Source organism: Tursiops truncatus, chromosome 19 (genome assembly GCF_011762595.2).
Source record: "Tursiops truncatus isolate mTurTru1 chromosome 19, mTurTru1.mat.Y, whole genome shotgun sequence".
NCBI lineage: Eukaryota > Metazoa > Chordata > Mammalia > Artiodactyla > Delphinidae > Tursiops > Tursiops truncatus.
The window spans coordinates 12,350,059-12,375,370 of record NC_047052.1 but is presented as its reverse complement, the minus strand read 5'-3'; the positions used below and the strand labels follow the sequence as shown (position 1 = coordinate 12,375,370).

General features: G+C 55.1%; 4 protein-coding genes across 15 annotated transcripts in view; 2 read left to right on the top strand and 2 right to left on the bottom strand.

Annotated features, from left to right (window-relative positions):
- Positions 1 to 10,218, bottom strand: part of LOC117308982 (chymotrypsinogen B) — a 64,935-nt gene extending 54,717 nt beyond the window's left edge. For 2 of the 4 annotated variants that reach the window (XM_033844436.2, XM_033844435.2), the window contains exon 1: positions 1,130 to 1,196. In XM_033844436.2, coding sequence (XP_033700327.1) covers positions 1,130 to 1,181 — 52 coding nt within the window. In that variant the 5' untranslated portion in view covers positions 1,182 to 1,196. Of the gene's footprint in view, positions 1 to 1,129; positions 1,197 to 9,250; positions 9,744 to 10,091 lie in introns of those variants that run through there. The other 2 variants (XM_033844433.2, XR_012328285.1) reach the window with 2 other exon arrangements.
- Positions 10,219 to 12,176: 1,958 nt separating this feature from the next.
- On the top strand, positions 12,177 to 15,355 carry LOC117308983 (chymotrypsinogen 2). Its single transcript, XM_033844437.2, has 7 exons — positions 12,177 to 12,243; positions 13,011 to 13,114; positions 13,237 to 13,316; positions 13,658 to 13,736; positions 14,078 to 14,258; positions 14,337 to 14,470; positions 15,123 to 15,355. The coding sequence occupies exons 1-7, from the start codon at positions 12,192 to 12,194 to the stop codon at positions 15,282 to 15,284; spliced, it is 792 nt and encodes a 263-aa protein (XP_033700328.1). The 5' UTR covers positions 12,177 to 12,191; the 3' UTR covers positions 15,285 to 15,355.
- Positions 15,356 to 15,798: 443 nt separating this feature from the next.
- LOC101326635 (chymotrypsinogen B) lies at positions 15,799 to 19,631 on the top strand. Its single transcript, XM_073796782.1, has 8 exons — positions 15,799 to 15,867; positions 16,020 to 16,266; positions 16,632 to 16,735; positions 16,825 to 16,904; positions 17,281 to 17,359; positions 17,769 to 17,949; positions 18,812 to 18,945; positions 19,406 to 19,631. The coding sequence occupies exons 1-8, from the start codon at positions 15,799 to 15,801 to the stop codon at positions 19,565 to 19,567; spliced, it is 1,056 nt and encodes a 351-aa protein (XP_073652883.1). The 3' UTR covers positions 19,568 to 19,631.
- Positions 19,632 to 20,512: 881 nt separating this feature from the next.
- The window catches only part of BCAR1 (BCAR1 scaffold protein, Cas family member), a 35,439-nt gene continuing 30,639 nt past the window's right edge, over positions 20,513 to 25,312 (bottom strand). For 8 of the 9 annotated variants that reach the window (XM_033844427.2, XM_073796802.1, XM_033844425.2 and 5 more), the window contains 2 exons: positions 24,499 to 24,588; positions 20,513 to 21,526 (listed from right to left, as the gene is read on the bottom strand). In XM_033844427.2, the coding sequence (XP_033700318.1) occupies positions 21,014 to 21,526; positions 24,499 to 24,588 (603 nt within the window). In that variant the 3' untranslated portion in view covers positions 20,513 to 21,013. The remainder of the gene's footprint in view (positions 21,527 to 24,498; positions 24,589 to 25,312) is intronic. The other variant, XM_033844426.2, reaches the window with a different exon arrangement.

The window sequence follows — 25,312 nt, the reverse complement described above, 5'->3', positions numbered from 1 at the left end:
AAGTCACGTGTACTTAATGTGTCCCTGACGCATTTGCTGTGTCAGGACCAGGTGAGTTCTCGGCACCTGCGTACAGGTTTTACAATTTGGCGACAGTAAAGAAAATTGGGCAGGTACAGCCCTTACGACCAGCCAGGCCACCCGGGGGTCATGCAGGCCTTGCCGCATGCCCGGACCGGCATCCCGCCCCTGGGGACAGGGGGATGCACCAGCCACTCACTGAAGGTTGTTATCACCCAAACATGTCATCAACATAATCCACTTTTTTGTAATAGCAAGAAGATTAGAATATCAGCTGTGATGTATTCACACAGCCGAGTGTTTTACAGCGATTAAAGTGAACGAGCTGGGTCTTCATATGAACTGGGATAAATCTAAAACCACCCGGGTGGGAAAAGGCATGTTATAAACCTGATGTAGCGGAGAACACAGTTCATGTAAGTTCTTACAAATGTTATACTGTGTTGATGGACTTATGAATGTGTAGTAAATTTGTAAAATCCACACAGAAGTGACACGCAGTGAGCTCAGAGTAGGGGTCACCTTCCGAGGAGGAGAGGGGACTCTAGCTGAATCTGTTTTATGTTTTAAAAAGAAATACCTGAAGCAAACCTGGAAAAAGATAACATTCGCTAAATCCCAATGGAAGGTACATGGATGTCATATTATTTTTTGTATTTTTCACTATTTCATCTTTTTTTAATAGAAAATGAAACGCTTAGCAAGTGCCCAGAAGAGTAAATAAAAACCCCAGGTGGAGGCCGTGGGAGGGCTCTTGCTACCACACCCTTCTCTGCCCACAGCTCCCCAACTTGAGCCACTTCTGGGGCCTCAGATCTCGGTGCGGCCCAGACTGGCCTTTTCCACCCTTCCAGTGCAGGGTGTGAGGGCTCAGAAAGCTCCAGAAGGACCCCTCTCCTCCCTGCAGGCTCGATTGCCTATCGGGGTGTGAGGCCCAAGGGAGCAGGGAAGGGGGCTCAGATCTCCCTCTTGGGCAGGCCCCCAGGTTGCTCCGGACAGAGCCCCTCCAGCCTCTGATGGGGCCTGGCTGCGGTGCCATTAGGGGCTCAGGGAAGTACTCCTCAGCCCCCTCCCAGACCTGGCTGGCGCCCCTAGCCCCAGCACTCACCGAAGGCGGCCCCCAGGAGGGCGAAGCAGGAGAGGAGCCAGAGAAAGGCCATGCTGCTACCGTCAGTGAGATATGGGGCACCTGCCCCAGCGGCTCCTTTTATATCCCCTGGGACCCCACAGGCCCAGCCCAGCCAGAGAGGCCTGAGAGCCACCCTCCTGTTATCCAGGAACCTTGGGCGATAAGCGGGACGGGGGTGGGGGGGACGAGCCCCCTTCGAAGCCTGTACTGGCTCTCAGCTGGGGACATCCAGCCCCTGGAAAAAGGGCAGCTGCCCTGGCACAATGTCACCCAGGAAACTTGGCAACGCCTGGCATCCCCAGGACACTGCAGGCAAGGCCAGTGTGCAGGCTGGGAGCTCAGGCCCTGCAGAGCCCAGCTCTGCAACCAGAACGCAGGGCCGGGGGCTCTGCCACTCCCAGTGCACCAGGGAGGATTCCCAGCTCCTCAGTACAGGCAACCCCACCGTGGGGTCCAAAGAATCCCAGCTGGTCATCACTGGGGGGCCTCGCGTTCTCATCGAAGAGGGTTTTCAATGTGAGACTCGGGATGGGACTTCCCTGGTGGCCCAGTGGTTAGGACTCCGTGCTTCCACTGCAGGGGGCACGGGTTCGATCCCTGGTCGGGGAGCTAAGATCCCACATGCTGTGATCCTACATGCCTCGCGGCGCGGCAAATAAATAAATAATGTTTTTTGAAGTGTAGTATCATACAGAGACGCCGTGTCATCCAGAGGGTCACCTTGAAACCAGCCCAGCCAAGCAGCTTCAGAGCCTGCATGAGGACACATGTAGGCATGAAGGAATCGCCCCCATGGGTGGCTGTGGGCGGGTCACAGGCTGGCAAACATGCTGACTGGCTGTCCCTTATCTGCCGCTGAGCTCACCCGAATTCTCTTCTCCTGTCATCATTCTCAACTTAAGGAACTGGTCACCACATAACGCTTGAGTTTCATATAAAATGGGGCTTTGATTTCACACCATCAAATGACACATGGAGAAAACGGAAAAACGATTTTAATTGTCACAGAACAACGAGAAGAGGACAGATGTAGGTAATACACCAGTGATGCGTTTGCCGTAAGTGGAGGCCAGAAGACTTGTCAGCACCATGGGCACAAGTTCCTTCTCTCCCCTGGGACAGCGCCTGATCTGGACACTGGAGCACCCACGGGAACAGAGCACAGGGCACCCCTGCACTCATGGGTCCAAGACCCCAGTGAGAGACACAGACAGGAAACAAACAAGAAAAGAACAGGATGAGTCTGAGAAGCCTGGAGAGGGTCTGGAAAGCTGCTGCCCTGGACAATCCAGCCTGGGCCTCACTGCTGAGCCGGTTTGAGAAGGAAAATATGCTGACTGGGTGAACTGCACCTGCTTCCAAGGCCTCCGGGGCTCTGCGGCCACAGGGCCATGGTCATCTAGGGAGAAGTGGGTCAGAGCAAACAGGACAATGTCACAGGTCTTGATTTGGACTTGATTAGTTTTGAAGTTTTGTCTCTGAGTTGTAACTTTAGTTTTGTTTTGGAGCTGTAAATTTAATTTTGTTTTAGAGTCGTGTGTTCTCTGCAGGGGGATGTTCAAACTATTTAACGACTGTTGAGCAGAAGCTCTGACCAGGGAGAACAGTGGCTTCGGCAGGGACTGGCCCGCGGAGGCCCCGAACCCTGTTCTCTGGGGGAGGGCGGAGACAGCCAAATTTCAGGGGGCAAACAGACTGGGGCCAGCAGCTGCTTGGTAACCGGGTCTGAAGCTTTGTGATATTTTAACAGACTGGGTTCAGGCCAGGGATGTCAGCCCTGGCTTTGAGCATAAGGAATCCATATTGAATTCCAGGCCAAGGTAATTTATGTAAATATTAACATTTGCTGTTTCGTTTTGTTTTTCCTTCACTCATTCCAAGCAGGTAGAAAAGACATTTGTATTTTCCTCGCCTCGAGGACTTTTCCAGAGCAGGAAACGGAAGCAGCCTGAGGCCACTGGCTCTTGAGGTCTGTTGGGAAAGTAAACTCCTGGCGGAGCAGAGTGCAGGAGGGATATGGCCTTGGAGGGTGTGTCACAGGGGAGGGAGCGCTTCCCGGCCCACAGAGATTTGTGCACATTGGCTGGTGTGTTTCTTACTTTGAAGGATCCCTTTTTGCTCCACCCATCCCCTCGTTCAAACCAGACCACGAGGTGAGTACTCCCTGGGAGCAGGGTGACCGTCCCGTCACAAGGAGGGACAGCCTTTGCCACTCACCTAGAGCCATCTCCCCCTTCTTGTCCCCGTGGAGGGCTCCCGGGGAGCGTCACGCCACCCCAGCTCTGGGGGCGGCGGGGGGAGAGCTCTGATGAACGTAATCCCGTGGAGGCAAAGAGGTGAGGAGAAGCCCAGCCCTTCTCCTCCTGCACTTTGGCTGAGTCCTGAGGGGAGGCGGGGCTGGCCGCCATCTTGAGACCAGAGAAGAAAGACCCTGACCAGAACCACACCATCGCCCAGTGCTGAGCGAAAGGCTACAACTGCACACCTCCAGATCCCTGCTGTGTGAGAAAAGCAAACCACTGTTGTTTCGCCACTGTTAGCCACCTGCTCTATTACTAACAGCATCTGAAGTGATACAGAATAGCTGTAAGAATGGCTGTGGATGTCTTCCGTTTTCCCCTTCAGATCCACTCTCCATCCTTCTCCACCTTGCTGGCCTACAGCAAGACTGGCCCTCAGGGACGAGACTGCAGAACAGCTTCCAGGCTCTCAGGCTTCCTGTTGGGGTCAGAGCCGGAGACGGGGGAGGAGAGAGAAGTCGGGTATTTATTCTCTGGGTTCCCTCCCTGGGAGGCTGCTGTGGGCTGGCTGTCTTCCTCTGCAGAGGCCACGGACAGCTCGGCTCCTTTCAGGTGGCTCTGTCTGCTCAGCCACCCTTGCTGGGTTCCACAACTACTCCCGCTGTGTCCCTTCAGCTCTAGGTGTGTCCCCATTGTTGCTAGAACCCTGTACACCTCACCATCCTTTGTTGGTTCCCTAAACCCTGCCCACACCTTTGTAAAAATTCCCTTTATTCAAACTTTCCTCAAATAACCCAGTTTGAACGTGCCACCTTTTCTCAGGCACGACCATGACTGATACAGTAACCGTGGCCCCAGGACCACTGAACATGGGATTCTGGGATTGGTTAGCTCACACACTGGAGTGGTCCATGGACAACTTTGCCGGGGAAGATGAGACCTGGTGGCCCATGGCACGCAGTGGCATCACAATTACTCAAATTAACATGGGAGGCGGCAGAGGCTGAAGTGCAGGTGGAAACAGGCCCTGGCGGTCATGTGGCTGGGGCACTAAGTTCCTACAGCATCAGTGGTGATTATAAATATTGAGGAGTCATACAGATGGCCAATGAGCACATAAAAAAGTGATCAAAAATCACCAGTCTTTAGGGAAATGCAAATCAAAACCACAGCGCGGTATCAATTCACACTCATTAGGATGGTTAATATAAACAACAAAAAAGAAAAAGAAAAAAAACAAATTAATAAGAATTGGAGAGAATGTGGAGATATTGGAACCCTTGTGCACTCTTGATGAGAATGTAAAATGGTGCGGCCACTGTGGAAAACAATATGGTAATTCCTCAAAAAATGCAAAATAGGGCTTCCCTGGTGGCACAGTGGTTGAGAGTCCGCCTGCCGATGCAGGGGACACGGGTTTGTGCCCTGGACCGGGAAGATCCCACATGCTGCGGAGAGGCTGGGCCCGTGAGCCATGGCCGCTGAGCCTGCGTGTCTGGAGCCTGTGCTCCGCAACGGGAGAGGCCACAACAGTGAGAGGCCCGCGTACCACAAAAAAAAAAAAAAAAAAAAAAATTAAAAATAGATTTACCATATGATCCCACAATTCCACTACTGGGTATATACTCAAAAGAATTAAAAGCAGGGTCTCAAAGTGATATTTGTACCCCCATGTTCATAGCAACACTATTTACAGTAGCTAAAACATGGAAGCAACCCAAGTGTCGATTGACTGATGAATGAATAAACAAAATGTGGTATATATACACACACACACACACACACACACACACACAAAATGGAATATTATTCAGACCCAAAAAGGAAGAAAATTCTGACATATGCTACATCATGGATGAACCTGGAGGACATTATGCCAAGTGAAATAAGCTAATCACAAAAAATCAAATACTGTATGATCCCACTTACATCAGGTACTTAGAACAGCCAAATTCAATGCTAGTTGCCTGGGGCTGGAGGGAGACATTTCTCCAAAGAAGACATCCAGATGGCCAATAGGCATATGAAAAGATGCACAACATTGGGCTTCCCTGGTGGCACAGCGGTTGAGAGTCCGCCTGCCGATGCAGAGGACACGGGTTCGTGCCCTGGTCCGGGAAGATCCCACATGCCGCAGAGCGGCTGGGCCCGTGAGCCATGGCCGCTGAGCCTGCGCCTCCGGAGTCTGTGCTCTGCAACGGGAGAGGCCGCAATGGGAGAGGCTGCAACAGCGAGAGGCCCGCATGTACCGCAAAAAAAAAAAAAAAAAAAAAAAAGATGCACAACATCAATAATTATTAGAGAAATGCAAATCAAAACTACAATGAGGTACCACCTCACACTGGTCAGAAGGGCCATCATTAAAAAGTCTACAAATAACAAATGCTGGAGAGGGTGTAGAGAAAAGGGAACCCTCCTACGCTGTTGGTGAGAATGTAAATTGGTGTAGCCACTATGAAAAACAGTATGGAGGTTCCTCAGAAAACTAAAAATAGGATTTCCATATGATCCAGCAATCCAACTCCTGGGCATATATCCGGACAAAACTATAATTCAAAACGATATATGCACCTCTATGTTTATAGCAGCACTATTCACGATAGCCAAGACATGGAAACAACCTAAATGTCCACTGACAGATGAATGGATAAAGAAGATGTGGTACATATATACAATGGAATATTGCTCAGCCATAAAAAAGAACAAAATAATTCCATTTGCAGTAACATGGATGCAGCTAGAGATTATCATACTAAGTGAAATAAGTCAGAAAGAGAAAGACAAATAACTACCATATGCTATCACTTATACGTGGAATCTAAAATATGCCACAAATGAACCTATCTACAAAAGAGAAGCAGACTCACAGACATAGAGAACAGACTTGTGGTTGCCAAGGGGGAGGGGGAGGGGATGGGGGAGGGATGGAGTGGGAGTTTGGGGTTAGTAAATGCAAACTATTACATATAGAATGGATAAACAACAAGGTCCTACTGTATAACACAGGGAACTATATTCAACATCCTGGGATAAACCATAATGGAAAGAATATAAAAAAAGAATGTATAGGGATTTCCCTGGTGGCACAGTGGTTAAGAATCCACCTTCCAGTGCAGGGGACATGGGTTTGAGCCCTGGTCCGGGAAGATCCCACATGCCACACAGCAACTAAGCCCGTGCGCCACAACTACTGAGCCTGCGCTCTAGAGCCCACGAGCCACAGCTACTGAGCCCACATGCCACAACTACTGAAGCCCGCGTGCCTAGAGCCTGTGCTCCGCAACAAGAGAAGCCACCACAATGAGAAGCCCGTGCACTGCAACGAAGAGCAGCCACAGCTCGCCACAACTAGAGAAAGCCCGTGTGCAGCAACAAAGACCCAACGCAGCCATAAATTAATTAATTCATTAATTTAAAAAAAGAATGTACATATGTGTATAAGTGAGTCGCTTTGCTGTACAGCAAAATTAACACAACATTGTAAATCAAGTCTACTTCACTTAAAAAATTAAATAAATATTACAAAAAGATATTTGTACACCCATATTTATAGCAGTATTATTTACAGTAGCTAAAACGAGGAAGCAACCCAAGTATCCATTGACCAATGAATGAATAAACCAAATGTGGTATATATAAACAATATATATATAAACAATGGGGTATTATTCAGACCCAAAAAGAAAGAAAATTCTGACATATGCTACATCATGGATGAACCTGGAGGACATTATGCCAAGTGAAATAAGCTAATCACAAAAAGACAAATACCGTATGGTTCCACTTATACCAGGTACTGAGGATAGTCAATTCAATGCTAGTTGCCTGGGGCTGGGGGTAGGAGATATAGATTAACGGATATAGAGTTTCAGTTTTGCAAGATGAGAAGAGTTCTGGGGGGAGGGGCAATATAGGGGTAGAGGATTAAGAGGTACAAACTATTATGTATAAAATAAGTTCCATGGGGGATTTCCCTGCTGGTCCAGTGGTTAAGACTCCTCGCTCCCACTGCAGGGGGCACAGGTTCAATCCTTGGTCAGGGGAACTAAGACCCTCCCCCCATGCCATGGCAGGGAGGTCGGGGGGAAGAAAAAACAAAAAAGCTACAAGGACACATTGTACAACATGAGAAATACAACCAATATTTTACAATAACTATAAATGGAGTATAACCTTTAAAAAATGTGACTCACTATATTGTACACCTGTGACATACAATATTGTACATCAACTGCACTTCAATTAAAAAAGAGTTCTGGAGATGGATGGCGGTGATGGCTGCACAACAATATGAATGCACTTAGTACATTCCGAGCTGTCCACTTAAAATGATTAAGATGGTAAATTTTATATTATATGTATTTTAGCACAATTTTGAAAATTGAAAAAAAAACAGTGAGGTAACCCTTCACACCTATAATTTTTTAAATGGAAAATAAGTTTTGGCAAGGTTGTGGAGAAATTGGAATCCTCATACATTACTGGTGGGAATGGAAAAGTGATGCTGCCTGACTGCCAGGCTATAGCAAGCTCCGAATGAACAGTCTCTACTCGTTCTCATTGGGGTGGTCTTCACTGATTGCCACAAAGGCCAAGCTCCTGTTGGCGGCCTCCCCCTTGCATATCGCCCTCCCCAGGGGCCAGGTAACCACTCTTGCGTTTCCAGGCCCACTGACCCTAGCCCTATGCTGACCTGCACCTCCTTATGGTTTCCCTAAACCCTGGCCACACCTTTAGAAACAGTCTCTTTGTTAGACTCTCCAGTGAGACTCCTGGCAGAATAAAGGATCGAAATTCAAATTTCATTCTCTAATAGAAAAAAAAGAAACCTACATTTCTTGCCTGCCTATGTTTAGGGCTGAGAATCATTTCATTACAAGGAGCAAAAAGGGAGTAGGGGGCTTCCCTGGTGGCACAGTGGTTGAGAGTCCGCCTGCCGATACAGGGGACATGGGTTCGTGCCCCGGTCCGGGAAGATCCCACATGCCACGGAGCGGCTGCGCCCGTGAGCCATGGCCGCTGAGCCTGCGCGTTCGGAGCCTGTGCTCCGCAACGGGAGAGGCCACAACAGTGAGAGGCCCGCGTTCCGCAAAAAAAAAAAAAAAAAAAAAAAAGGGAGTGGGGTGGGGGAGGGGTAACAGCCCAAATGTCCTAGCCGGAGAATGGGTGCACAAAGTGTGGTGTGCTTATGAAGTGAAACACCACTCAGCAATAAGAAGGAACACACTGGGGATACACGCAGGAACACAAGTGAATCGCAAAACCATCTGGTGGAGTGAAAGAATCCAGACACAAAGACAGCATACTGTATGGTGGGGGTGATGATACTTTATATCGTGGTTGTGGCGTTTGTTACATGGTATGTATATGTCAAAATTTATCCGTCTCTTCACTTAAGATCTGTGCATTTTACCATGTGTAAATTATACTTTCAATATATCTTATTTTTAGTAAAACAGAGGGTTGGGATTTGACCCCCTCAGTGACACGACTTCAAGAGGAGTAGCTCCTTCATCTAAGAAAACTGACTTCTGAGTTCCTGCCTCGAAGAAGATGGCACAGTCTCAGAGATGCGGGTCCTGGAGGGACGCATGCGCACTGCCCCGCCGCCCAGTCAGGACCTGGAACCCTGACACACCACCACTCCCAAGGCCAAATCCCAGGAGGTGGCTGGGCAGGGATTGGATTAGGGCCCCCTATCCAAGCAAAGCTCTTTCCCCAAACCCAGGCTGCCTGGGAGAGAGCCGACCCCATGAGGGTCCCCGTGCATTGGGTCATCTCCTGAGTGACTTTCTTTGATTTACACCTGTTCGTGGGCTGATTTCAGCACTGCCCATTAAACACACTAGATGCCACATACCTGCAACGAGGTAACAGGTGCAGAGTGAAGGTTTTCTGACGTGGCAGACAACCCGCGAACAAGGCTGTACCTTCTCCCTGGGAGTTTGCATGAGCAGAGATGGCTGGGCTCCAGGCGTCTAGAGATGAGGCAGGGTTCCAAACCCGAGGATGGGAGAGAAAAGTATCAGCGACAAAGTGAACCCAGGAAAATGCTCTTTACTGTAAACTTGATTGGCTAAACAACTTCTGGGTCCAGGGATCTATCGACTCATCCATGGCCTCTGATTGACGCCGGCTTTGCCGCTGGTCAGCCATAGCTAAGGCTGAACTGCTGCCTACAAGGAGGCGCTCACGGCCAGGGCCGGGGCCGGAAGGGCGGTGGACCTTCTAAAGGGAGCGAACAGAGCGGGCAAAGGCCCAGAGGCAGGAAGTTCAGGGCCCGGCGTTTCGGAGAATGGGGGGCACCTAACACTCCGAGCTTAAGCGTTCTTCCTCCGGGTCGGGCGTTCTGCGGAGTGCGCAGTCTCTCTGGTCGAAACGCCAGGCGAGGGGGCGGGGCGGGCGGAGGTCCGCGCGCCCGGCCGCAGTCAGCTTTGGCCCCGCCCCCAGCAGGAGTCGAGCACCTGCGGCGGCCGCCTTCCCCGCCCCCACCCGCAGCTGCGCGAGTTCCCAGGTCTCTGGCAACCGTGAGTAGGGGGTGCTGGGCGGGCAGGACTCGGGCCAGCTGTCGGCTCCCAAGGCCACAGCCACGGGTGGGTTCGAGCCGCCGCGTGCCCTCCCTCACCGGCCGCGCCCCTCCCCCACTCAGGCCCGGCGGCTGCCACCTCGCATCTTGGCAGACACTCGGGACAGCCCTGTACCTTCACCAGGGCCCTTCTCTGTCGGACCCTTGGCCTCTCCGCCCTGCCTCGTGTCCTCTCGGCTCTTGGTGCCACCCAGGCTCCCTCCACCAGGCCTTTGCCCTCCTTGTTCCCTCTCCCTGGACACCGTCTCCACCCAGATAGCTTGGCAAACTCTTGGGTAGCAACTTAATGTCCCCTTCGGAGTGAGGCCCTCCTGCCTCGGTATTAATAATAATAATAACAATGATAATGATAACTCCTTAGCTGGTAGTAATGTATATTTTACTTTTTTTTTTTTTGCGGTACGCGGGCCTCTCACTGTTGTAGCCTCTCCCGTTGCGGAGCACAGGCTCCGGACGCGCAGGCTCAGCGGCCATGGCTCATGGGTCCAGCCGCTCCGCGGCATGTGGGATCTTCCCGGACCGGGGCACGAATCCGTGTCCCCTGCATCGGCAGGCGGACTGTCAACCACTGCGCCACCAGGGAAGCCCCCTACTTTTTTTTTTTTTAACTCTTTTCCATCAACTCCCCACCCCTTTCCCACCTAAGCTTGTAAGTCAGGAATTTGTGTTTCTTTCGTTTGTTCTGTTCCAGCAGGGGCCTGGTAAGTGCTGGTTGATGGGATGGATGGAACTGCACAAGTGGTGGGTTTCACACAGATGGTGCCACACTCTGCATCCTGTTTCGTGCCCTGCTTTCCCACCTAATGCACTGTGGCCATCCCTCCCTGTTATTGGCAGTCTTCTAGAAAGCACAAAGGGACCCCACAGGCAAGTCAAGAAGGAGAAGTACCAGGTCTGACCAGCGTGGACTGTGTTAGGCCTGGTCCCAGCACACTCAGTATGGACTGTGCCCTTTCATAAAGCGGGACCCTTGGTCTAAGGATCCCCATTTTACATATTTAGAAATGGGATCAGAGAGGGTAACTTGCCCAAGGCCCCACAGCTGTTTTGTGCTGAAACCTGTGACCCACCACACAACAATCATCAATGCAATGGAAATTAAAAATAGCCATAAGTGGGCTTCCCTGGTGGCGCAGTGGTTGAGAGTCCGCCTGCCGATGCAGGGGACATGGGTTCGTGCCCCGGTCCGGGAGGATCCCACATGCCGTGGAGCAGCTGGGCCCATGAGCCATGGCCGCTGGGCCTGCGCGTCTGGAGCCTGTGTTCCGCAACGGGAGAGGCCACAGCAGGGAGAGGCCACAGCAATGAGAGGCCCACATACCGCAAAAAAAAAAAAAAAAAAAAAAATAGCCGTAAGATATCGTTTTGCCTATGTGTTTTGGAGTACTTGCCCTGTGCCTGGTAGCCTCACCTTCAAACTTCCCCCTCCCCAGTTTCCCAGTTGCTGGGAAAGGGCCCTGCTGCCCACCCGAAACAGGCCTCCTTGCCCCCTGCTTTCCCGCCTGGTGTAGCCTCCAGAAGCTCTTGCTGGGATGATAGCAGAGGCCCCCTGGCTGGCCCTGGGCCCAGTCCTGCACCTAAATGCCATGTACTCAGTTCCAAGGGCAGGATGCCTGGGTGGAGGGGCCTGACTCCGCATGAACGGGCAGTGGGCAGCTTGCCCTCTGAACCAGCCCACGTGACTGCCCCTGATATTGAACTGAGCCACTGAGCCTTCTTGGCCATCCTAAGACTAGGGGAGCATCCTCAGCCCACTGGTCACCTGTCCCCTCACCATGCTTTGGTCCCTGCCCCTCCCCCTACTTGACCACACTGCCCATGGGGTTTTGAACAACTGCAGACCAACTAAATTACTTGTCCAAGGTCCTCCAGACCATGAGAGACTTGGCTGGGGCTCAAATCCAGCCCAGGCCTGGCTGCTGCCCGCAGGGCCCCTCTAGAGGTAGGGCCTGGAGGAGGAAACCTGAATGTCCCCTTCCCCTTAGCTGTGGGTGGAGGGCTGCCTTGTTTGGCCCCAACTTTGCCCTAGATCCTGGCCCCAGCTGCTGCCATCCCAGGCCCTGATGCCAGCCCTGCTCTGGCATATCCTGCCCACTGGGACACATGCCCAGGAAAGGGATTATCACCTCAAGGTCTTCAGATAACAGCCTGGTGCACAGGGATATAATGGGGAGCCCTCCAGGCAGGCGTCCTACACCTCCCTGACTGCGGCACCATGACCTTCCTCTGGCTTCTCTCCTGCTGTGCCCTCCTGGGCACAGCCTTTGGTGAGCACCAGGGCAGGCAGAGGCCGGAAAGGCTGCCTACCCTTCCACCAACTGCTGGAAGGGGTGCTGGCCCCACCAACCCCAAGGCCAGCAAGGAGCAGCGGGGTCCCTGCTCCCAGTTCAGTTGTGTGTGGTGGTGTGAGCCCGAGCGAGTCTTTCTCCCTCTCTGAGCCTCACCAGCTCCATCTCTACAATGAGGATGCTGGGAGGACTGGACCAGACCAGCCAGTGTGAGGCCCCCCGGGGTGGAGGTGGACCTTCCTGGGGCCTCGCATCGTGTGCAAGGAGGGGCAGCAATTCCAGAGGGACAGAAAGCTCTGTGAATAGTTGGTGGCTCCCAAGCAGGCTCAGATGATGAGCAAGTGTGGCTTGGCCCCCATCAGCCCTTTCATGCCCTTGAACCAGCCCTTTTAAAACTTTTCCACTTTTGTTCACTGTGTGCCAGGAACTGAGCAAGTTCCTGTTTTGCCTGCTTTGTCTACTAAGGCAAAGCATCTTTCATCCTTATTATACCAACTCTGTGAGGTTAGCCAACTGTAAGATCCCCATTTTGCTGGTGGGAAAACTGAGACTCAGAGTGGTTGAGGTAGGCAGTGATAGGGCCTCCCAGCCCAGGCTTTGGCCCTGCCACCACCTCAAGCTCAGCCTGTTGGGCTTGTCTGGGCTGGAGCACATGTCAGCCTGAATTGTCCCCGGCGTATTCCTGGGGCGGTGAGTCCTGGGTGGGACCTTGGCCTCCACCCCTCACTCCATACTTCCACCCTCAGGCTGCGGGGTCCCTGCCATCGACCCTGTGCTGAGTGGCCTGTCCAGGATCGTCAACGGGGAGGAGGCTGTCCCCGGCTCCTGGCCCTGGCAGGTGTCCCTGCAGGTGAGGGGGAATTCTGCACACGAGTAGGGGGATGCACTGGGGTATTAGCCCAGCTGGGCGCTGCTGCCCAGATTGGTTTTGCTGGTGTCTGGGCGGGGCTGACCCTCCCCATCTTCCTCCAGGACAGCACCGGCTTCCACTTCTGCGGGGGCTCCCTCATCAGCGAGGACTGGGTGGTCACCGCCGCCCACTGCAGTGTCAGGTGAGAGCCCGGGGTCCCCAAGAAACCCCTTGGGGTGGTTTCCTCCAGCACTGAGGACTTGCCCTTTAACGCCTTCATTTCCCAGTTTCTTATTTGGAAATGTGTAGCAAACCCAGGTCCTTCCAGTGACCTAGGGGTCCCTGGGAAAACACATGGCGGGCTGTAGGCCCAGTTGAGATTCTGAGCTTCCATCTCTGATCGACACCACAGCCGTGTGTGCAGACGCACAAAGACACGCATGCGCATTACGCGTGCACACGCGTGCACTCGCACACATAAGCACCCTGCATCCCAAATGCCCCCTCATGGCAGGAACCACTCCTTTCTCTGGCCCTCTCCAGAACATCCCACCTGGTCGTGGCCGGGGAGTTTGACCAGGGCTCAGACGCCGAGGACATCCAGGTGTTGAAGATTGCCAAGGTATGGCAGCCCCCAGGGTCCAGGTGTGACCCCAGGCAGGGTGGACCCTCGGGAGTGTGCAGCCCAGGCTAACCCCCAGGGCCCCAGCTCCTCCCGGTCACCCCAATACCCCATCATGATGGGGCAAAGCAGAAAGCAGGGTATGCAAAGCTCCATGAGGGTAAGGTCTGCACCTTGGTCCTGGGCCTCGGGCTCCTGGGGCCGTGGAAGGAGCTGCCGAGTTGAACAGGCCATTGTCCACGGAGGAGCACTGAGGCCGTGAGGGGTAGCCTGGCGCCAGGTTCTGCCCCGGTCGGCTTCTTCCCAGACCCCAAAGGCAGCTGTCTGGCCCTGCCCCACAGGTTTTCAAGAACCGCAGGTACAACCCGTTCACCAACAGCAACGACATCACCCTGCTGAAGCTGGCCACGCCTGCGCGCTTCTCCAAGACCGTGTCCGCCGTGTGCCTGCCCAGCGCTAACGATGACTTCCCCGCCGGGACGCTGTGCGCCACGACTGGCTGGGGCCTGACCAAACACACCAGTGAGTGATGAGAGACCACTGGCTGGCCAGGTGGGAGGTAGGGGCAGCAGTCACTAACCACCCACCCTGCCCTTCCAGATGCCAACACCCCCGACAGGCTGCAGCAGGCGACTCTGCCCCTCCTGTCCAACACCGACTGCAAGAAATACTGGGGCAGCAAGATCACCAAGAGCATGGTCTGCGCCGGCGCCAGCGGCGTGTCCTCCTGCATGGTATGGCCTCCTAGGCTCCCTTCCCTCCCGGCGTGGGGTGGGTTCAGGCCAAAGCCCAGGCCAAGGGCTTGGGCAAAGAGAGAAGAAATGGAAGTAGCAGGCAGACCTCTTTCTAGGGCCTGTCACTCTCTCCCTGGGCATTCTTGCCTGAGTAGTTGGGAAGACAGGGCTCCTGGAGGGTCATCAGTGACCTCAGCAGAGAGGTACCAGAGCAAGGGGCTCTGGTCTCAGAGCTGCCATATTGCAAGATTCCACTAATATCAAAGTCTGAGTAATGGCACCTCCTGGAATTGTGCAGTGCACAGCCTGGGCAGCAGAGCATGGTGGCCCAAAAGGGCTCCAGAAGGGGTCTGGCAGCCCTTCCTCCCTCACAGTAGCCCCACAGCCAGCACCACCCATGCTTTCCTCCTATCAGTGAAACCTGCTCTATTGAGCCTCTGTTATAGGACCCCACCCCTGGGGGTAGCCCAGACTTCCAGGGGCACAAACCACAGGAGCTGCTGAAGTTTCTTTCATAATCCTTCTCATATGCATGTTCTGAGCTTCTACTGGCTATCAGGCCTGGGACTGGGCTCTGGGAACAACGTTCAGTGGCCTCTGGGCCAGGCCACCTGGGCTGCCAGACCCAAGCCCCCTCCTCCCTGTCCTGCAGGGCGACTCTGGTGGCCCCCTGGTCTGCCAGAAGGATGGAGCCTGGACCCTGGTGGGCATCGTATCCTGGGGCAGCGGCACCTGCTCCACCACCAGCCCCGGCGTGTATGCCCGCGTCACTGAACTCATCCCCTGGGTGCAGCACATCCTGGCAGCCAACTGACGACCAGGCTTCACCCTGGCCTCCCTGCTGACCTTGCTTCCACAAAGCCTCAATAAACCAGTGGAAGACGTGCTGATGGTGTCTGTGACCTGTTTTGGGGCTTCTGGGAGTCCACTCTGCTCCTGAATTTGGACCTTCACTGAGCCAGGTGTCCGGGGGTGTCCAGGAGGGCCCCTCCTTAGTCCACCTCCCAAGAGTGGCCAGGAAGGGCACAGGCAGATAAAGGGGGACCGTGACCCCCACCTCTCACCTCATGCTCCCACCTCCAACTTCGGGGTCCTCACCATCTGCCCCCGGCTCTGTGTGCCCGGGGCCTGCCCACACACCTGTGATTCCAGGAAACCTTCCCAGGAGTGGCCCCCAAGGGCTCAGGCCCGCGCTGGAGCCAGGTGCTTCTCGGCCCAAGGTCTCATGATAAGGAGGGGATGGCGAGGCAGGCTAAGATTGGAGGCTTGAGGGAATATATTGGGCGGTCCCTCGGGCAGGCCCCATCTCACCTGCTGAGTCGCGCGCCATGGCCCTTCTCTGGGTTGTCCTTGGCTTCTTCCTCTTTGGCAGCAGCTTCGGTAAGCGCGAGGCTCAGGCAGGCCCGGCAGCCCCAGGCCGAGCCTCGCCCACCCCCTGACCCCCCACCCAGAGGCAGGGAACAGGAGGGCCCTAGTCCTCATACCTCTAACACCCCTGCCACCTGCCCCTGCAGCTGCCCCCTGAGCCTCCTTGGGCTGCTCTGCCCAGTCCCCCACTCCTCCACTGGGCACTCCTGGAGCCCCCTCCACTGCCTGGAGGTCCCGTGGGCCCTGCCTAATTTGGTCTCCTCCATTCACTCAGAAGCTGGGGTGGTCTGGGCTCCTCCACCCTCCAAACGTGCCACCAAGCTGTGTGAATGCTGCCTCGAGAACGTCTCCCAGGTCCATCCATCTTGCCCTGCACCTCCACCCTCGGGATCTGGACAGCCTCCTGCGTGTGTGCCCCCCCAACTGGGGTAACAACCTCACCCAAACCTGCTCCCCCTGCAGACTCAGAGGCCATGAGAACCCCCAGGACTCAAGCAGGACATCCCAGCCCCCAGGACAGAATCCTGGGCTCAGAGTGGCATGGACACTCCCCTCAGGGCACAGAGCAGGCTGGGGAGCCTGGGCCCCGACTCCAGATACCCTCAGCCTCGGGGACCGTCCACAAGGGCACCTTCTAAGGGCAGCTGTCAGCTGGACTGGTGGGGGGCTGAATTCCTTGCAGCGGACAAAACTCTGAGTGCCAGGGTGCCACAGAGGCCTGGAAGTGCTGAGTCTTCCCCTGACCCCCTTGGGGCACCACCCACTGACCAGCCGCACTGTCCTTGTCCCTCAGGCTGCGGGGTCCCCACCATCGACCCTGTGCTGAGCGGCCTGTCCAGGATCGTCAACGGGGAGGACGCTGTCCCCGGCTCCTGGCCCTGGCAGGTGTCCCTGCAGGTGAGGGGGAGTCTGGGGAGGGGCAGGTTAGACAGGGAGGGCTCAGGCAGGAGAGGCAAGGCTGACTCTCCCTCCCCCCGTCTCCGCAGACTAGCTCCGGCTTCCACTTCTGCGGGGGCTCCCTCATCAGTGCGGACTGGGTGGTCACCGCCGCCCACTGCGGGGTCAGGTGAGGCCTGGGCTGGGGCAGAAGGGGCCCCCACCTCACCTGCCTGAAGAGACCACCCTCGCCCCTAACCCCAACCGGGCGCTGCCAGCGAGTGAGAAACAGTCTGGCAGAAGCTGCTCTGTCCCCAGGCTGCAGGCAGAGCCAGTCAGCAGAAAACCCCAGCCCTAGCGCCCCACCTCCCCAGACCCCAGCTTGGTCCGGGGCAGCTGGCCTGGGCCTCTGCCTTCACTGTACAGATGGGGAAACTGAGGCTCCAAGGTCACCACGCGATTCAGTGGCCCAGCCGGGGCTCACCCTGCCTGGCACGCTCTCCGGGCGCTCCTCTGAGGAGGTGGCCGTGAGCCTGAGCTCCGTCTGCCACCTCCTTTCTCTCCAGGAAGAGTCACCTCGTGGTGGCCGGGGTATCTGATCACGGCTCCGAGGAGGAGGCTGTTCAGGTGCTCAGGATCGCTGAGGTACGGCCGGCCGGGTGGGCAGCCAGGAGGGTGGGCCCCTGGGGCACAAAGGAAAAGGAGGGCAGGGGGGGAGTGGGCAGGCGACCCCGGCCGGCGGCTCAGGCCTCACCCCACTGGCACCCCTCCAGTCCGAGCTCTCTTCTCTTTCCCACATAATAAAGCTCCTTTACAAACGCTGAAGTTTGTTTCTGATTATAAGCTTTGCTCATTGTAGAAAAACGCAAAATACGTCACATGCCATCTCCCCAGCACCCCAGAGATTTGGTCTGTTCAGCCTCATCTGGGTTCCCTTCTCAACACTCTGCCCCTTTAGCACCGCCGGCCCCTCCCAGTCTGCAGGTCTGTGTGTCCCTAAAATCTCCCAAGTCCTCCCTCTGTGGCCCACCGAGCCCCCACCCTTTCCACACAGGTCTTTGAACACCCACTGTGGGACCTGCGCACAGTCCAAAACGACATCGCCCTGCTGAAGCTGGCCACGCCCATGAGCCTCTCCAGGACCGTGTCCGCCGTGTGCCTGCCCAGTGCCAACGCCAGCTTCCCTGCGGGCTCCCTGTGCACCACCACGGGCTGGGGCAAGACCCGGTACAACGGTGAGTGCCCTGAGGACTTTTCAGGAGTGAGACTCATTCTGTATTTTGGTCTAAATTCCAAACACAATCATAAATTGCAACAGTCAATAAATCTTCCATTTCTTTACTTAAAACCCTCTTAATGAAAACCCTACCAAACATGAATAAAAATGAGGGTTAATAATATATACGTAAACAGTTTCTGAAGAAACACCTAAGTACCAGCAAGTCTCGCCCCCTCTCACCTGCAAGGAGAGGGACAGCCCGGATTTCCCTCCAGACTGAGGAGGGCGGTGCATCCAGCACCCCTGAAGTCTGGGCTCGGAGTCCAGTGTCCTGGTCGGGTTCGGGCCTGAGCGCCCAGGTGCCCCCCACCGGCCCCCCACCGGCCCCCCCAGCGCTGCTCGATCCGCAGGTTCTTCCTCGGTGTCCTGAGTTCTTCTGCCCTGGCCACGGCCCCCGGCTGGTCCCGTAACAGGACAGAAGCAGCCGGGAAAGGGCAGCAGGAGGGAGGTGCTCCCTCGGGGGTCCCCTCCGGTGTCCCCGGTCAGAAGGACGTGCATCCCCTTCCCTGGGGGGGGAGGACGGCCCCTCCACCCACACACAGTGGCCGCCAGGGCCCAGGGCTCCGAGGCAGGACCTGTTGCAGCAGCTGCTGGAAGCACAGTCCCCGCTGCCTGGTGTGGAATCGCAGAGGAGCCGCGTCCCAGACTCCCTGAAGGTGTCAGGGAAGGTTCGAAGCTCGGTGTCCACGATCATCGCGATGGAGGAAGACTGGGACCTTGCAGGGGGAGGGCGGGGCTCAGGCGGCCCCTGGTCTCTTCTCCCCAGGGGCGGGCTGGTGGCATGAGGGGCCCTGACCCCACGCCCTCTGTCCTTCCAGCTCTCAAGACCCCCGACAAGCTGCAGCAGGCGACCCTGCCCATCCTGTCCAACGCCGACTGCAAGAAGTACTGGGGCAGGAAGATCACCGACGTGATGATCTGTGCGGGCGCCAGCGGCGTCTCCTCCTGCATGGTACGGCCTGGCTCCGCCACCCTGCCCGCCCTCACTGCCCGTGCCTCCCCTGGCCAGGCCAGGAGGCCCACTCCTCTCTGCCATGACCTGTCTAACTTCATGCCCTGCCCAGTGCCCCAGTGAAGGGCTGGACCAGATGCCCCTGGTGAGGGCCGGCTCTGGCCAGGTGTGGTGTGGGGCTTCCCGGGCGTATTTAATCTCACACCAACCCCACGAGCTGGACGCTTCAGCCTGTTTTACAGCTGATGGGGAGGCTGAGAGGATAAGCCACCTGCCCCAGGCCCTCCAGGAGTAGGTGGCAGGGCTGGGGCTGCCATCTGAGCAGATCTGAGTCTCCTGTGCACAACCACTGGGCCCCCACTTGTGCTTTGTCTGCACCCCTGGACTTGCCAGGTCAGGGCACACCAGGGCCCTGGTACTCCCTTTCAGGCTTGAATACAAGTCCTATCTCCTCCTGCAGGGTGACTCTGGTGGCCCCCTGGTCTGCCAGAAGGATGGAGCCTGGACCCTGGTGGGCATCGTGTCCTGGGGCAGCGGCCGGTGTGGCCCGTTCTCTCCAGGCGTGTACACCCGGGTCACCAAGTTTATTCCCTGGGTTCTCGAAGTTCTGGAGGCCAACTGAGCCTCTGCCCCGCCCCAGCCCCCATGTGTGTAAAACCCAAATAAAACTGCTCGCATCTTCACTTTGTGCCTTCGCCGGGGCGGGAGGATGGCTGCCTTCACTGAGGTCCCCTCTGGAGCTCAGAGCGGAGAGAGCTGGCAGATACCCAGCCCTATCCCCTTTTTCACAGAGATGGAGGAAATGAGACTCAAGTTCACACACAGAATGGTGAGAGCTCGGAGCAGGACCGCTGGTCCCCAGAGCCCTCACCTTACTTGGGCTGCCAGACATACCCCCGACTGCCGGAAAGGGGACCACTGACCCAGGGTGAGGGCCCCTCCTGTCCCCTACCTCCCAACTGGGAGTCCAAGTCCATGTGTAATTCAAATGGACACTTGTGGAGAAGTTCCACAAGCTGAAATTAAGAGCTTCCTTCTACGAGCTACGTTCTAGATAAGGCCTGTGAAAGCAAGTTTCTCTGCGTGGAATAGTGTCTCTCCCAGCGGTGCCCTCAGCGGGGCGCCCTCTGCCTCGGGACGCAGGGGCCCGAGCAGGGCTCACTGGCTCCTGGAGCTGCTCCCACCCGCACATCACCCTGCATCTGCCTTCGCCTCGGCCGCCTGCCCAGGGACCATGCTGGATTTTCATCGAACCTCGGCGACGGCTGCGCCCTTGGCCACTGTGCTCACGCTGAGCCTTCCTGGCCTCAAGCCCTGGATTCTGACGGCCGCTCTTCAGCCTCACTCCAGCTGCCCAGGCTCCCCCCACCTCAGCTCCCGGCCCAGCCCCGCTTCCCCAAGCCTTCCTTTTCTGCTGAAGGGACCCACCTTCTCCTCACCCTCCCGAGGCGCTGCCCACAGCCTCGCCACAGATCTCGCCAACGCGTGACTCCACCTGTGGCATCCAGACTGGCAAACACCTGCCCTCCCGCTCACAGGTCCTCTTGCCTCTCACACCTCAGGAGAATGCTTTTCATCTTTTTAATTTTATTTAAATGTAGACTATTAGTCAAATGATTGGAAAATCAATAATGAAAAATAGTTTTTTAGGGTTTTCTCCTGGTGCAGAGAGAATACACCACAGCCACGCTTGCCCTGCCAGGGGGGCACGGCACCCTCATGGTCAGCCCGAGGGGTCACCTGAGGCCATGTGGGTCAAGCGGTCTGCGAGCCCCCAGCCCAGCCCCGAATGTTGGGCCCCCCCGGGCCCTCAGCACGCTCAGGAAAGACGGCCAGCCACTCCTGGCCTGGGCTCCGGGGCCCAGCTCTGCTCGGGCTCCTTTGAGGAGGCACCGTCCCACATCCTGCCCCGCCATAAATATACACAACTCCCTGTACAGTGTACAGTCTGGGGCACCAGGCCCAGGTGGAGCTGGGGTCGCCTGTCCCCACGCCCGCGGCACGGTGGCTCTCTGGGGCCCATCGCCACCCTCCTCCCCTTGCCCTCCGTCCCTCTGGCTGACGGCTCTCAGGCAGCTGCCAGCTGGCCCAGGACCCGGCGGAACTGCTGGGTGCTGTGGCCCAGCTCCTTGACCCTGTCCACCATGTCCTGGGCGGCGGCAGGCGACGGGTACTGGAGGGCAGCGGCCTTGGTGGTGGCCACGATGCCGCGCAGGAGGTCACACAGCAGGTTGCTGTAGTGGGTCACCTGGCTGCGGACGTCGGCCGCCTTAGCCTGCCGTGACAGTGTGTCCCCGATGAATACCAGCTTGTGGGCGCTGAGGATGACAAACTTGCTGTGTGCCACGAAGATTTTGGGGGGCTGGTTGGTGGCCACGGCGGTGAAGAAGGCATCCACGGCGTTGGTGAGCGTGGTCAGGTTCGCCTCGCACTGCTCCAGGTAGAAGAGCAGCAGCTGCCGGTCCGAGGGCCCCAGGCCGCCCGTCCGGCCCGGGGCCAGGGGCTGGGCTGGCATCCAGTTGGCCAGGTCATGGTCTATGGGCCGTGACACCTCCTGCTCCAGCCGTTCAAACTGCTTCAGCTGGGGAAGAGGGAGAACAGAGTGAAAACCACGGCCACAGAGCAAAAGGGACAGCGAGGGGGCCCTTCTGGCCCTCTGAGTGACAAAGCTCAGAGTCAGTGGGCAGGGGAACAGGCCACCTCTGTCCTGCTGGCCAAGCACATGTCCCTGCCTGCCTCCAAACAACTTTCCCACCAATCTCAAATAATTCCGTTTATATAACATTTTTGAAATGACAAAATGCTAGAAATGGGAACAGATGAGCAGCGGCAGGGGTGAGGGATGTCAGTCTCTTGGTTTGGGTGCTGTTATCTGGTGATTTCAGATGCAGTCACTGGGGGAAGCTGGGAGAAGGGGACACAGGACTGCTTTGTACTTTCCTTCAAACTTTCTATGAATCTACAAATACTTCAAAATGAAAAGTTAAAAAAAATATTTTTCTCCTTAACATATGCAGTGTAAAAAGATTCACAGACACCAAGCAGAAAGAAAGATAGTTACCAACTGGAATCCCATGCACCCAGAAATCTGTTAAATCTCTGGTAAATCGTCTTTTAGAAATATACAGACATATTTGCAGATGAAATGATGTAACGTCTTCAAAACGATCGGGCGGAGGGGGTGGGGGTGTCACCGGGCGGGAAAGGGGGCTACATACACTGGATTAGTTGTGCTGAGAATGGCTGGGGCTGGGTGAATTGTACCCGGGGTTCCTTTTCTCCAGTGGGTACCTGGGAGACTATTTTCCTCAATTTTATACATGTATTAAATTTCCCATAATAAGAATTTTAAACAAAAGCAAAAAGGTCATGGTATTTGCAAATTTCAGAAAACAAATATTCACAGCAAAAACCAGTGAATATTCCTCAAAGACATCTTCCTTTAAACAGGAATATTCCTACTTCTTTTACAATTAGAAAACCGGAAACACACAATATATAATATTTTATAGCCTACCTTTAGCACCCAACAACGGGTCATTCATTTCCTATCAGTGAGAACGTATAAAGCACGTGGTAAAAGTTTCCACCAGCAGCAGCCCTGCCTAGGCGTCAGCGGTGTGGACTGACACGTCCTCACCACAAGCTGGTTCTGACTGGGTCGTTGGGACCAGCCGTGCACACAGACTCAGGGACTCAGGTACTTGTCTAACCAAGGTTTCAGGCTTTACTTTAATTAGCAAACCAGCGTGAAACTGTCCCTTCCTAGCATGTGAAACCCTCTTTCTTTCCCTCCTAGGCTACCTGGTGAAATTTGCTTGGCTCTCCTGTCCGGCGGGAGAATACACTCATTTTTGTTCTGTTTTACCTTCAGTGGGTCTTCTGCATTCTTTGACAAATTCTGGGTAGCTACACAATATTCTACTGTACGAATGCTCACACTGTATTCAACCAGTACTCTACTGTGAGGTATTTGGTGGTGGCAGCCAGGGGCTGTTTCCAGATTTTTCACTGATGCAGAAATGGAGCGACAAACGTCCCTGTCAGGGTATTTTATGTTCTTGTATTTTATTTGTATTTGATGTCCCTCGCTTAGGAACTCTAGATCTTTAGTTTCTCACTCACATTCCTCTTACTCCAGCTTCTAGTAATTTATCTAAGTGACTGACCAGATATGTGAAGAGATTTGGTCAAAAGTAGCTCTGGGAACAAACGAAGTGTCCACCGACACGGGACTGGTTAAATAAATGCTGCGACAGTCCAGAGGAAGACAAAGAAGATAAAGCACATGCCCATTTCCTAAGTCGGTGGAGATTCCATACACATATAATTATTAACATCTGTACCTTTACTGGACATGTTCTATGTGCCCAGCACCTCCTAAGTATTACATATTGTTTACTCATTTAATTCTCACATCGACCCCAAGACGGATGCAACTACGCTTCCCGCTTGACAGCTGGGGAAACGTGGCTTTGAAAAACGCACACCATGGCCCGGGTTTCAGGGTGAACCTGGCAGGCTCTCTCCTACACCATCCCTCCCCATGCCCAGGGAAGGTGGGGTGAGGAAAACTTTCCGGGTGATATTTCTGTGTTTATTTTGTATTAGACTATATTTTAATTTTTAAAATCTTCATAATCAAAATAAAACTCCCTTACAAAAAGAAAATCCCAGACTCCCCTAGTGGCGCAGTGGTTAGGAATGCGCCTGCCAATGCAGGGGACACGGGTTCGAGCCCTGGTCCGGCAAGATCCCACATGCCGCGGGGCAACTAAGCCTGTGCGCCACAACTACTGAGCCTGTGCTCTACAGCCCACGAGCCACAACTACTGAGCCCACGTGCCACAACTACTAAAGCCCACGCGCCTAGAGCCCGTGCTCCGCAACAAGAGAGGCCACCGCAATGAGAAGCCCACGCACCGCAACAAAGGGTAGCCCCCGTTCGCTGCAACTAGAGAGAGCCCGTGCGCAGCAACGAAGACCCAGTGTAGCCAAAAATAAGTAAATAAATAAATTTAAAAAAAAAATCCCTCTCCTACTCTATGGAAACAAACCAAAATATGAAGAAAATCCAATGTCCTTAGATAAACACAGTAGCATTATCTACAATAAGAAAAATTGGGTACAACGTAAACATTCGACCATAATAGACATAGGTTGACGTTAAAAACAACTTATGACGAATATTTAATGCCATGGAAACACCTTGCGATAAAAGCAGACATAACTGTTCACAAAGTAGCATCTCAGACACGGACAGAGGCCCCTTCCGAGGCAGGAGCAAGACCGGAAACCAGCCCCAGAGCACGGTGACCACCCCTGAGGGTGAATGGCTTCTTTTCTGTCTTCACACTTTTCTGTGTGCGCTGAGATACCTAACTGTGATTACTCTGATAATAACCTAAACATAAATCCAACGAACACACGGAGACCGTCATGCACTTGAGTAGGGACGGGCTGAGCAGGGAGGGCCCTGGGAAGCTCAGCTTAGGCGACAGATTCTTAGGGACGCCTGTGCTGGGAGAGGCTGGGGAACCTGAGTGTCCTCACCTGCTGCAGCTCCAGCTGGCCCTTCCCCTGCCGCATTATGTTGCCCTTTTCCAGCAACTCCTTCTGGGTCTTCTCAAACTCTTCCTTCCCCTGGAGGGTAGACACAAGGATGCGGCTGAGCCGGAAGCCCCCAGAGGCCCAGCGGGGTGCAATGAGACCAGCGGCCACCAGGTGGCGCTGCAGCCGCACCCAGGCTCCCGCTGTGGCCTCAGGCCCAGGGTGGGGGCAGCTTCCGGAGGAAGCGGCTCTCCCGGGCCTCCTTCACCTCCTGACCCCAGGAAGGGGCTAGGCACACTCCACACGGCCATGTCAATCTTCCCTGCCCCAGCTCCCATGGCAGGAATCACATCCAGGCCCCTCCCCTCGGCATACAGGGTCTGCCCACCCATCCCTGACCGCTGGGCCTTGGCACCTGCTGGCTCTCAGCCCGGAATGCCACTCACCGGGATGCCCAATCGGCTGGCACCCTGGCCTCTGCCCAGCGGCCCACCCCACCCCACCTATCGATCACCTTGCTTGTTTTCCCCACACCTGCTACTATCTCTGTCTTTGCTTGTACTTCGGAATTCACCTCTCCAAATCCCTAACCTCTGCCCTGGCCACGAGAGGCCCAGCCCTTGCAGGTGTTCAGGGGCCCTCCCTGGCTGGCACTGCAGGATCCCTGATGTCAGGGCCACATGGGTCCAAAGGCCTGAGACAGGCTGAGGATGGGCTTCCAGGGACCCCTATGGCCTGGAAGGTCCAAGTGAGGAGGGCACAGGGACTCAGCAAGGTCTTGCTGGGGACCACACCTTCCTTTGGCCACAAGAGCCCT